At 42.2% G+C, this 11,848-nt stretch overlaps 1 protein-coding gene across 6 annotated transcripts; it reads right to left on the bottom strand.

The window, feature by feature from the left end:
- Window positions 1–2,751: 2,751 nt before the first annotated feature.
- On the bottom strand, window positions 2,752–7,531 carry SRSF5 (serine and arginine rich splicing factor 5). 6 transcript variants are annotated; one of them, XM_063089430.1, is made up of 9 exons: window positions 7,409–7,531; window positions 6,363–6,507; window positions 5,952–6,022; window positions 5,722–5,820; window positions 5,352–5,421; window positions 4,048–4,121; window positions 3,637–3,747; window positions 3,189–3,551; window positions 2,752–2,840 (listed from the first exon to the last, which is right to left on the bottom strand). In XM_063089430.1, exons 2-8 carry the CDS (start codon window positions 6,486–6,488, stop codon window positions 3,290–3,292), a joined length of 813 nt encoding a protein of 270 aa, XP_062945500.1. In that variant the 5' UTR covers window positions 6,489–6,507; window positions 7,409–7,531; the 3' UTR covers window positions 2,752–2,840; window positions 3,189–3,289. The 6 variants fall into 6 exon arrangements, with proteins under 6 accessions (XP_062945500.1, XP_062945504.1, XP_062945502.1 ...); XM_063089434.1 differs by having other exon boundaries at window positions 3,189–3,548; XM_063089432.1 differs by having other exon boundaries at window positions 7,413–7,531.
- Between the last annotated feature and the right edge of the window lie 4,317 nt (window positions 7,532–11,848).

The following is an 11,848-nucleotide window of genomic DNA, read 5'->3' as shown; positions in this document are numbered from 1 at the left end:
ACAACCTAGCCTTTCCCCCAGTGGCCAGGATTCTGGTCAGAAAGTTAACACCAGAGAGGAGCAAAAATGAAAGGAACACCAGTCTTGTCTGCGTCTTCTCCAGCAAACCTATCAGAATCATCTAGCATTGATCTGGAGGACAGAGAGCACTTCTACCAAAGAAGCCCCACCTATACCCAGCTTTTAACTTGGTACTTGTTTTAAAAATAAAAGGAAAGAGTTTGACTCTAAGACAGAAACCAAATCTGACTTTTGCTCCTTGATCTCTAGAACAAAGTCTGATAAGCATATAAAAGTCACTCAATTCCTGAACTAATCCATAAATGGGTGTTCTACCCATTAATCAAATAACCAAATCCCATTCCTAGTTGTGACCCAAAAGGAAAATACATGTTCAATAGTACTACAAGATTAGACTTCACTGGTTAGAGCAGTCTTGTAACTCCAAGGTCAAGGGTTTGGTTCCCAGTAACAGCCAGCCATCCCCCCACCCAACCAAAAAAAAAAGCTTAAGACTTCAAAAGTTCTAACCTATAAAACCCAGATCACATGCATTCCTTCTCTTTTGACATTAATAATTAGATTAGAGTTCCTGAGAACATAGTCAAGTATGACACCAACTATGCAAAAGTAAACAAGGTAAAACACAAAAGTAATTAGACAAGACAAACTCAAAATAGCTACTCACAACCATAATGAAACAATTTTTGGAGAATACAATCCCAGTAGCAGAGGGGACAAACTGCAACAAGGAAAATTCAAAAAACAAACATACACTATCAATCTTGTTCCACAAATATCTATTAGTTCTTTGTCAGTGGTACTCACATAAAGCATCCACAAAACTCAGAGTACTGCAAAACTACTGCCAAAATGAGTGGTTTCCTGATTCAAAGAAAAATAGCTAGAATTCTCAAATTTCAAATTTTCTCTAATGAAATTTAAGTACTTTGCATTATCACTCATCTTGCAAACAAGTATTAAGGGTTAATGAACTAATAATAACACTTGCAAATAGCTGACCATGCCTAGTTACCTGTGACTTTACCATTTAATATGATCAGGTACATATAAAACCACGATAATTATAGGGCATCATTTTGTAAATGTGCAGGGCTAACAAATACTCACAACACCAGAACATTATCACCCATTTGGGTCACTAAATCTGCATTTTTGAAAAGGCCTACCACCTATCATTTTTACAGATTTTATCTGTATCTGCTTCTATCATTTTTACAGATTTTATCTGTATCTGCTTATCTGTCCAAATTGTTTTCTCTAATATCTAGCTGACCTCATATGCTAGGAGACTACACACAACAAAGTAACGTAAGAACAAGTTTGTTTAGCTTTTCAGGAAGGTAGGGTTGAGCATGAGGTATTCAAACTGTCCTTAGAAAAGAACTAGAGAAAAGAAATATTGACAAGAGTTACACCATACAAAGGCTGGTCCTAAAACTTTCCTTAGGATTACATCAACACGTATGCTCAAGTCCTCAAGAGAGGAGAAAAACCAGCAAAGTCAAGTGGCAGAACATTAATTGTTAAGTATATACACCACCTTGAGTTCCATATTTAGAACCCGAGGAAAAAACTGTCTTTGATACCAATCTGAGGATGACATGTAAGGGCCCTTCAGAGACAGACACATCACAAAGAAAACTCTAGGTTCCACTTCAGATTTAAATAAACCTAGTTCCTTCAACAAAACTAATAGGCATACCAGCCACAAACTCCTCCTAGACTCAGGCTCATATTAAAAGATCACCTTTACAATTTCATGGCCTAAGTTCTAGTCTTGGATACAGAGGGAAGTGGCCTTTATACAAGGATACCAAAAATCTTCCAAACCCCACCACCAGCACCACCCGAGATTCCCACTCCCCAACCCCCGCACTTTGGGGAAGCCAAATGCCAAATTCTTCTAGTGCTTTTAATTCTGCCTTCCTCAAAACCCCTGAAAGGCCAAGAGTGAGAAAGTCAGTGTGTGGCGTCAAGTTCCTGGAACCTGACAATTCCTCAATTCTATCAACCCACCATTACTCATTCTTTGAACCGTCCCTGAATCTCCTTCTGTAAAATGGTGGTGCATTACAGTATTAAAGATTCAGTAAATATACAGACAAAGCACCTAAAAAGTGTCTGGCTACTATAATTAGATGTTAAGTAGATGTTATTCACTGTAACCAAATATTTATCTGAAATAGAAAAAACCTAATCAGTCTGAGATTCCCAGAACAATAAAGCTCATTTCCCTTCACTTATAGGATAGGGTCTGAGGGCTCAAGTACTGGGCTCTAACACTTTAATAAAGATGGATGCACAACCTTAGGCAGTCTTCACACTATTAAATTGTTTCCCCTAAACATATATTGTCACATACACGTCTCAGGACTAAAAGCAGCAGCATGTATAAGTCCCTTAAGCATTCATATTCATTGATAAAAAGCTTTGTGCCTATCAAGATTATTAAAACCTTTTAAGGTAGACAAGAAACATTTTGTAACTTGCTTTCCAAACACACTGTCCTCTTGGCTCTGGAAGCCTAAGTAACCCAATATCAACAGTCATGTGACAAAGGGAAAGCATGGGGGGAACACAGACCAGGGAAACTGTCAAACAACTCTAGTCATATTTGAGAACCATACCAAACACCACCAGAATTCTAGATGTGTTTTAAATGCATTGCACGTAGATGGGAATGGGAGAAATCAAGAGCACAGACCTTCATCAGACAGACAAAAAAAGCAGTTTTGTAATATTTTATTATCAATAACAGCTGTTTTAATGGGTCTGTCCTGCAGCTGTTGAAGGGTGAGTGGAAGACACCCTTGACCCTAACAAGGAAAACTCAAATTAAGCCTTTATGTACAAGCAAATTTAGAGCTCTTTTAAGTGTCTAAAGCTATCAATTAGTTTAATTTAGGCATTAAACTAATTCTGAGTTAACATATTTGAATTTTCCTAGTACAAAAAATTAAACTTGCTTTAGTTATAAAAGAGCTCTGTCAATATACACAAACTATATACTTCAGACATTCACAAAAATGTGAGCATAAGGCTTATCAAAAGACATTTAATACAATTAGTTTTTAACAATCCCTTGGTGGTCCGCATCTACAAAGATATCCAGCCCAACCCCACCCCCCTCCAAACCCCACCCCCACAGAAAAGCACATACTTACCAGAATTTTTAGCAAGTATGGTTTGGGAATTTTTGTTTTGTTGTTGTTTTTTTTTTTTTTTTTTTTTTTTAAAAAGGCCCCCAGGGCAAGTTATTTACAGTTTAATTGCCACTGTCAACTGATCTGGACCTTGATCGGGACCGGGACCTCTGACGATCCACAGATGCTGGAGACTTAGATCTACTTGAAGAACCACGTTTCTGGCTCTTCTCAGGCACAGGAGACCTACTAACAGAACGAGACTTGCTCCGGCTACGGCTCCTGCTCCTTGACCGGCTGTAAGACTTGCGACTACGGGAACGAGATCGGCTCCGAGACCTAGAGGAACTCCTGGTACGGGATCGAGACCTGCTTCTTGACCTACTATGAAAAGGAAAAGAGAAGGGGTGGAATCAGCCTCCTTACAAATCCACTAAGTAAAACTTCTGACTTAAAAATAAAGAAATACCTGTGTCTTTTGCTGCCTTCAATTAATTTGATTTTTCTCCCATTAATTTCCTTTCCAGAAAGTTTTTCAATAGCATTCTTTAAGTCACCATAAGAGGCAAACTCAACCACCCTAAAATGGAAAAGGGGAAAAAAAATTTTTTTTGAAGTACATACATCCCATAGTTTTCACACTGCATGTAACAGTCTATATAAGAATTTTCTGTGTTCTAGGTGCCAGTAGCACCCTCAGAAACAGTTTTAACAACCAAATTATGTCTCCAGACACTGCCAAATGTCCCCTGGGGAGCAAAATCATCCCTCGTATAGAACCACTGCATTCAAGCATGCTTATTTTAAGTCCTCAGAAATGTTCACAGTAAAAATTTCAGGGCTTTTTAAAAGGCTTTCACAAAATCCAGTTCATACTCACCCTTCATTTAATTTAGGTCGATGTGCATCCGCAAAGGTTACTTCCCCAGCTTGTCTCATGAAATCTTTGAGATCCTTAACACAAGACCAATTGTGTTAAGCAGAGAAGAGGAAAGGTGACACACAAACAATCACATGGTATAAAAACAAGACTACTGAAAGAGAAGATGTTAGATAAAGTACAAACATGGCATTTACCACACTTGTATTCTATCAGAATTGAAAAAAAAATGTCAGGGCACGAAATAAGCAAATAGCATATTGCTTTTAAGCAAAATGCTAGAGGAAATTCAGATTTTTAACATTAAAGTAGTATTAGTCTATACTGAGTTCAATACAAAAGGGAAAAAAAACAAACAAACAAAAAAAGAAACAGTACATATTTTAAAGACTAAAGTAGAAGTTTTATATTTAATAATAATAATAAAAAAAAAACAGAACATTTACAAGACACCAGTTATTTTGTGCCCCATATGTCATTAAAAAAGTTTACTTTACCTTTATTAATATTTCCCTAGGCTAGTCAAGCAGCAAACCATTAATCGGTCGGAGAAACCTTCATGACATATGCCCGACTGGCTCTTCGCCACCCACTTGAAGGACACTACCCAATCGATGGAAGCCTTTAATCGCACAGCCCTCCCTATTAGCAGACTATTGGCGGATGCAGACATGTTCTACTCTTGAGCAGTTACCAAGGACCACTTTACTGCGATCAGGATTCCAACGACCACCTAATTTCGTATCTTTCAACTCTTTGCGACCAGGACCTCTTATTCGGAAGCGTTACAGGAAGACAGCTCTCAACTTAGGGATCAGATCACGTTATCAGCGCTCTGGGATCGCTGCAACCTGGCACTTCAAGTAAGTGCACCGATTACGTCTAGACCGGCAAACACAGATCTAGAGGTGGCCAAATGATCACTGTAGGAGCTGACTGGCAAAGTCAACCAGGCCCAACCAAGAGTGACCAAGACAACGATTAGGATAACCCACAGGCACTCCTCGTCATAAGGCCAACGACACAGATAGGCTGGCAAATAAAGGGTTTAATATTTGGTTAAAATTGATTTTAAAAAACAAGAAAAAATATCCTCAAAACATTTACATTTCATCACTACTATTAAAGTTAGAAACATCCCCCAGTTACAGTTAACTAGATTTTTAACATTACAATTCAATTAAATCTATTAATTTAATTAAAGATAAAATTATTTTTAATAAAACATTAACAAAATATTAACTTCCCATTAACTTTTTTTAAAAAGCCACATTAAAATATCTCAAAACTGTATTTCAACAAACCTGCCAGCTGACTCTTGAGGATAAATTCTCAACTATAAGTCGATTTTCTGTTCTTACAGGTGGAGCATTTCTGTGGAAAAAAGATGAGTATTCAAAATGGAAGAAATGCAGCAATGTGCACTTGTGCTGAATTGGGGGGCATGTTCAAGCAGTCAGACATGACAAGCAATTCAAATGCTTTTCATTATCACAATTTCTGTGTTATTCTGTATGACTCTACACAGACTCATCAGGAACAGTGGTCTAACTTGGGAATAATAAAACAGATACACAGTACATCCCCAAATCAGTTATTGCTAATGGTTCCCAAATCTTAAATAATGCCCTTGTAGTAATGATTGTTCAAAGCAGCCAACCACTCATCACATACCGTCTATCATTTCTAGGTCTGCGACTGCTAAAACGATCAGAGTAGCGTCCTCTACCTCTTCCACCTCGAGACCGAGCCCTAGCATGTTCAATAGTAACCCTACAGAAAGAAAAGAAAAAAATTCCGTGATATACTTAAGCAGTATAAGAGATCTACTTAGAAAAACACCACAGCTGACCTAGTCTGCCCTATTTCCCAGGTCTAACTAGTCATAAAACTAAGATTCTCACCTTTCACTGCAGAGTTCTTTTCCATCAAGTTCATATACAGCATCATCTGCATCCCTCGGATCCTCAAATTCCTAAAAAATAAGCATATAAGCATAAATTACTTAACATGACTTTAAACGTGTATTCTACAACATATTAAGAGCACTATAAAGTGAAACAGGATGGGAAGAGGAAATGTAAACGACATTACCATACAGATAAACCTAAACGCTAAGTAACTGAGAGTAGATTCCAGTAAACCAGCAGTTAGGTTATTTTAACCCTTAATATTTTAACCTACTGCCTCAAGGCTACATAACATTTTCTGAGGACAAATATTCTATCTGAACTCTATGAGATCAAAACCATTGCTTATCAAAAGCTTTACCTACTTAACAACAAATGATCCTTCATCCAGTTCTGAATACTTACCACAAAACCAAAGCCTCTTTTCAGATCAATGTCTCTTATTCGTCCATATCCCTTAAAGAATCTTTCCACGTCTTTCTCCCTGGCCGCTGGATTTAGCCTCCCGATGAATACTCGACAGCCACTCATGATGTCCGGCTAGTATTTCCTGTTAGGAAATAATTAAATCGCGACAGTACCAATGAATGTCATAGACATATCCCTTGTCAAAATATCAAAAACACAAATGGCATAAAATATTTACCCAGTGGTGCGATAACCAAGACTGTCACGAGTGCTCAAACTAGGCCAGGTCCCTTGGAGACAAAACTACCACTCGGCTCCCAAAACGATCCCACCCGGGGACCAAGCCGCAGCCACCGCAACGCCCACTGCCGCCTCTCCAACTGCGCAGCCGCACACCCTCCCCGACTCTCGGGCCCCCTCCCATCTGCCGCAGTTAGGAAAGGCCGAGAAATGCGGGCGGAGCCGGCCCCGCCCTCCGCAAGGCCAGCCCAATGGCGGCCGGCCGCGCACGCGTCGCCGTCACCCGCGGGCGTCACAGCGGAGGAAGGCCGGAATCTCGCGACGCCAAGGCCGCGCCTGCGCACACGGCGGCGGGCGTGCGCTCGGCAGCCGCAAAATGGCGGCAGCGGAGTCAGCGACGGGGAGAGCGGCGCGTGCCAAACTCCCATCTCCCTTTCCAACCCTCCCACTCTCCACAGTTCCGGAGTCCCTGTGCCCGCCCGCAAAAAGCGCTCACGGCAGCCCGAGCAAAGTCAGAGGGCTCCCGGCCCACCGCTCGAGGCGGCCGGATGACGAAGAGATAAAGAGTGGCAGGGAGGGGCGCACAACCCCTCTGTGTAAAAACGACCCAAAACACAACCGCCCTTCCACCTTCAGCACCCCTCAAACAACACCAAGGAGACGTGCCCCAGCGCCCACCTCGAATCGACTGCGCTCATTAGACGCCGTCCTCCGCAAAGAGAGCAGCCCCGGCCACTCGCGATCTGAGCGGCCATGAAGAAGCCTCGATCCGAGAAGCCTTGCCCTCAAAGCGAGCCACTCACCTACCGGACAGGATCTTTGGCGGCTGAGACCCAGAGGGGGCCGTAATCTGCGACGGAGTCGTCTACCTCCCACAGACCAGGATTTAACTCGTCTACGTCTCTGCACAACTGACGCACTTAGCAGCTCTGGCGTTCCACAAAATGGAGGGCGCGTCTCTACGTCGTTTCCGGGGCCGCCCCTAGGGCTGGGCCACACCCGGTTGGATCCAGGGACGGAACCACCGGCGGGGCGGGGCAGGGCGGGGCCTCCTCACCGCGACCGTGTCCCCGCGGTGGGTGGAGTCAAGGCGGGAATTTGCAGGCGCTGGGCCCGAGGAGAGCGGGGGCGGGGTGCAGCCGTTGAAGGAGGGCGTTAGGTCCTCCGGCCATTGGGTTCGGGTTATCATTATCCCTCCCATAAAAATATCTTGAGACTAATGATCCCCTTTTTGTGTCTAAACTTTTTCTAAGATACACGAAAGATGACTGGGTAAAAGGAACTCGGGCTTAGCAAAAACACCTGGCCTTCTCGGACCCCTTGTTGCTTGTCATTTAAAGTTGCACTCAAGACAAGGGCGCTCCTTGATGGTCAGGGGAAGTCTTTTGTAACCATGCCATGGACGTGTGGTTTAGTCGTAGTGAAAAGACCAAGGAACTGACATGTTTTTTAAATGGAAGGTTTTTGCGTAATGAAATACTGAAATTGGGACTGCAGCCATCTTGAAATGAGGCCAGAATGCAGATTTCCGCATTTCCACCACTCTGGGACTGAGCTGGCTAGAAGAGTAGTTCAAGCTGTTTTGAAGTCCAAATGGTATTTGGTTGATCCTCCCTGTTCAGGTTTCTGTAATGTATCACATGAAAGTCTACAATTCTTCGTTGTGTTTTCAAAGTGTTGTGTTTTCAAAGAATGTTGTGTTTTCAAAGTGGATGTGAAACACAGCTCTCCACATTAACTCTGTTTTCTCAGTGACAGTGGTAGACCTAGAAACTGAGGCATAAAGAGAACGTTCGTGAAAATAATATTACTTTTCTTTAATGCTTTAGGTGGTAGCCAAGGCACTCCGTTTTTGAGAAGTGACAAGAATCTAAGGTTGCGTGCTTGCAACTAGAGTTACACAGAAAGAGTAGCCCAGGAAGGAGGAGAGCAACCAGCCCTTACTCTGACCTCAGGGGCCTTTAGGAACTCTGGACTGGAACTTGGATAGGTTGTATGGGATGAGCTCGGCCGATCGTACAGTTATATGTGCAAATAAAAAAAAGCTTCAGTGGGTACACAGCAGAATGGTAAAGTTAGTTATGGTATTGAAAGTTAAGGATGGATTTAAAAGATATGTATTTGTTAGATTAAAAGAAAAAGCTGGGGGGCTGGCCGGTTAACTCAGTTGTTTAGAGCGCCACCTTACAACACCAAGGTCACGGGTTCAGATCCCTGTACCAGCAAGCCACCGGAAAACACAAAACAAAAAAAAAAACTGTTATCTTTAGCTATTGGCCTAATAAACACTGGCATTTTATAACATAGATTGGCCCAAACCCATACTTATTTAATTACATTTGTTTGGTTTCTGCATAATTAAAAAAACAAAGACATTGGTCTTCCATTTATTTTCTGTATTTTGTGTTGACTATGGAAGCAATTGCTTATGATTTCACTAACTACATATTATTTTTGCTGCAATAAGAGAAAGTAATCTGGAAAAGGTTTTGGGGGGGTGAAAAACAGGAAAGATGGTACTATACACCATGGAAAGAGTTGCTCTCCTCAGCCCATGGTGGTGTGATTATATTCAGGATGAATTTTTTTGTAAACTCTTTTCTCTTGACTTACTTAGTGTCAAAAAGTCTGTGAGTTTGTAAGGGACATTATTTTAAAACACTTGTCAACTTCCAGTCAAGATGGCAGCATAGACAGTCCTCAGCATCACTCTCTCCCACAAATCAACAAATTTACAACTATAAAAAAGCAACAACTGCCAAGCTAGGGCTGCTAGAGCTCAGGGGAAGAGGAGGAGAGACGTATGGAGTGCATGAAGGCAGGAGAAGCCATGAAGAGAGAAAGAAAAAACCACTTGGACCATTTCAAATCCTGGCCACTTCCAGGCTGGAGCTGCTCAGTGCAGGAGCAGGAGCTGGCAAAAGCCACAGCTCTGCCCTTCATATGAAGTTGGTTGGAGGCAGCAGGGGAGAAGAGGGACTTGGTGCAAGACCACTAACAGGGTTCCTGTGAACCCACATAGGAGTGAGGAGCCACAACAACTGCAAAAAAGGAGCCACTCAGGCTGGTGAGTCATCACAAGGGACCAGAGCATGGCTTATCCCATGGGAAGTGTTTGGAGCACAGGTGGTGGGGGAGAAGGACCCACTGGGGGAGCACGGGCACAGCAAGGACAGCTGAGGTGCACCCCAAACAGCATAGGACCACACAGAGGAGACTGGTCAGGAATATAGAATTGCATGGGGTGCAGTTTGATGTAAAGACTCAGGCCTAGACCAGAATTTCTACACAATTCAGGTGCACCAGATCTCACAAGAGCCGGAAGTACCTATAAAGTCAACAATTAAAACCTGAGCTGCACATAAAGACATCCCCAGGGAATCAGCAGCAAAGCAGCGATTTAGCTCAACCACAGAGCTCAAGTACCGGTCCCCGCAGGAAGTTCCCCAATTTTAGACGTAAGCAAAGGACGACAAATTAGTTCCTGCACAGTTTAAGTGGTGGGAACAGCAAATAATCCTATACAGAACTGAAAGAAAAGTACCCACAACCAGAGACAAAGTTTGATATTAACTTGTAAAGGTCTCATGTCATTAAAAAACACCTATAACACCTAGAAGGACCAGAAGTCCCCTGGGCTACCAAGCCAGAAAGGGGGATGGGCTGAGCGCCTTGGTTACGCCACCCAAGACGAGCTACCAGCCCAGCAAAAACCACCAAGCTGCCACAGAAAGCTCCCCAGGCTCTCCTGAGCCAGGGCAGTGGGGAGCTGAGGGTCTCGGCCACACTGCCCCCACACCTGCAGCCAGCCCAGCAACAACCACCAAGCTGCTGCAGGAAGCACCCCAGGTTCTCCCAAGCTGGGGTGGTGGGGCGGCCAAGGGCCTCAGCCATGCCACCCCAGCACGCGCAGCCAGCCCAGTGATGACCACCAAGCTGCAGCAAGAAGAGCCCTGGGTTCCCAAGCTGGGGTGGTGGGGGACCAAAGGCTTTTGCCACACCCCCCTGACATCTGCACCCAGCCCAGCAATGACCAAGCCATTTCTGGAAGCCCCCTGGTCTCCCCTGTGAGAATGTGGAGAGTGCCACAGGCCTCAACCCTGCCCCTCCTCCTTCCTCCTCCTTCCATCACATTTCCTCTCCTCTCCCTCTCCCTCCCAACTGCCCTGCAACAACATCATAGAATGTAAAAAAAAAAAAATTAATAAAATAAATATAAATAAACAAATAAAACACTTGTCTTCTGCAAATTTTTCCATGATGACTGCCTGATGTTGAATCTCCCTACCAGATTACTTACCAGTCTCTCCAATAGACACAAAGTCATCTTCCATGAGCAGAATTACTCTTCCTTCCTATGTGATCCCACAATATTCTGTTTATACCCCAATGATTCCCTCATCACTGACTTATATTAAAGATATGCGTTATTTATGTTTTCCAGGAAATGCCTAGCACAAAAAAGACTCAATATTTATAGACCTGGATTTGCATGAGTATTTTTTTCAGGTCATCTTGTCCCTATATGAATGTTTCAACAAAATGTCTTGTCTTTTTCTAAGACATCCAAGTGAGTAGCAAGTTTTTAGTAAGGGAAAAAAAGGCAGAAAAATGACAGATTAAAATAAACACAGTTACTTGCCATCTCTATTGAAGACTTTCAGCATAGCTGTGGTATGCTGCATTAATCACAATCCTGATTTCATTTAACTCTTGAGTCAGCAAATTATGGCCCATGGATCTAATTAAAGTTAGGGTTTTTTGAAATGTTCAGTTTTTTACTCAGATTCACCTGTTTTTATATGACCTGAGAATGGTTTTACATTTTTAAATGTTTTGGGGATGAAAAAAGAATAATATTTGGTGATACATGAAAATTATATGAAATGAAAAAGTCAATAACCATCAGTAAAGTTTTGGGGTTTTTTTAAACACATCTGTTCATTTACTTATTTTCTACACTATTGTCATGTTACAAAAGCAGGTCTGAGCAATTGCAATAGAGACTATATGGCCTACAGAGCCTAAAATATTTACTATCTGGCCCTTTACATAAAATGTTTGCTGACTCCTGAACTGATTACTAGATTTTAAACTGCTCTATGAATGTTTCACCCAACTTCCTTTGTCAGATAATAAAATTGTGAACAAGGAAACAATATTTGATCTATATTTTTAAATATCGTTTGTTTGATTCCAATTAAAGAAATATATAGTGATTAGAGGAAAAATGTTCAACCAAA

This window comes from Cynocephalus volans, chromosome 3 (genome assembly GCF_027409185.1).
Source record: "Cynocephalus volans isolate mCynVol1 chromosome 3, mCynVol1.pri, whole genome shotgun sequence".
NCBI lineage: Eukaryota > Metazoa > Chordata > Mammalia > Dermoptera > Cynocephalidae > Cynocephalus > Cynocephalus volans.
This window is presented reverse-complemented; position numbering and strand designations above follow the sequence as displayed.

What these genes read in the sequence shown, in the direction of transcription:
- SRSF5 (XM_063089430.1), bottom strand. Translation starts at nt 6,488, where the DNA reads ATGAGTGGCTGTCGAGTATTCATCGGGAGGCTAAATCCAGCGGCCAGG. An exon ending in AAAGAACTCTGCAGTGAAAG is followed by an intron (nt 5,821 to 5,951) that starts GTGAGAATCTTA and finishes TTCTTTCTGTAG; the next exon opens with GGTTACTATTGAACATGCTA. An exon ending in CCTCAAGAGTCAGCTGGCAG is followed by an intron (nt 4,122 to 5,351) that starts GTTTGTTGAAAT and finishes TCTTGTGTTAAG; the next exon opens with GATCTCAAAGATTTCATGAG.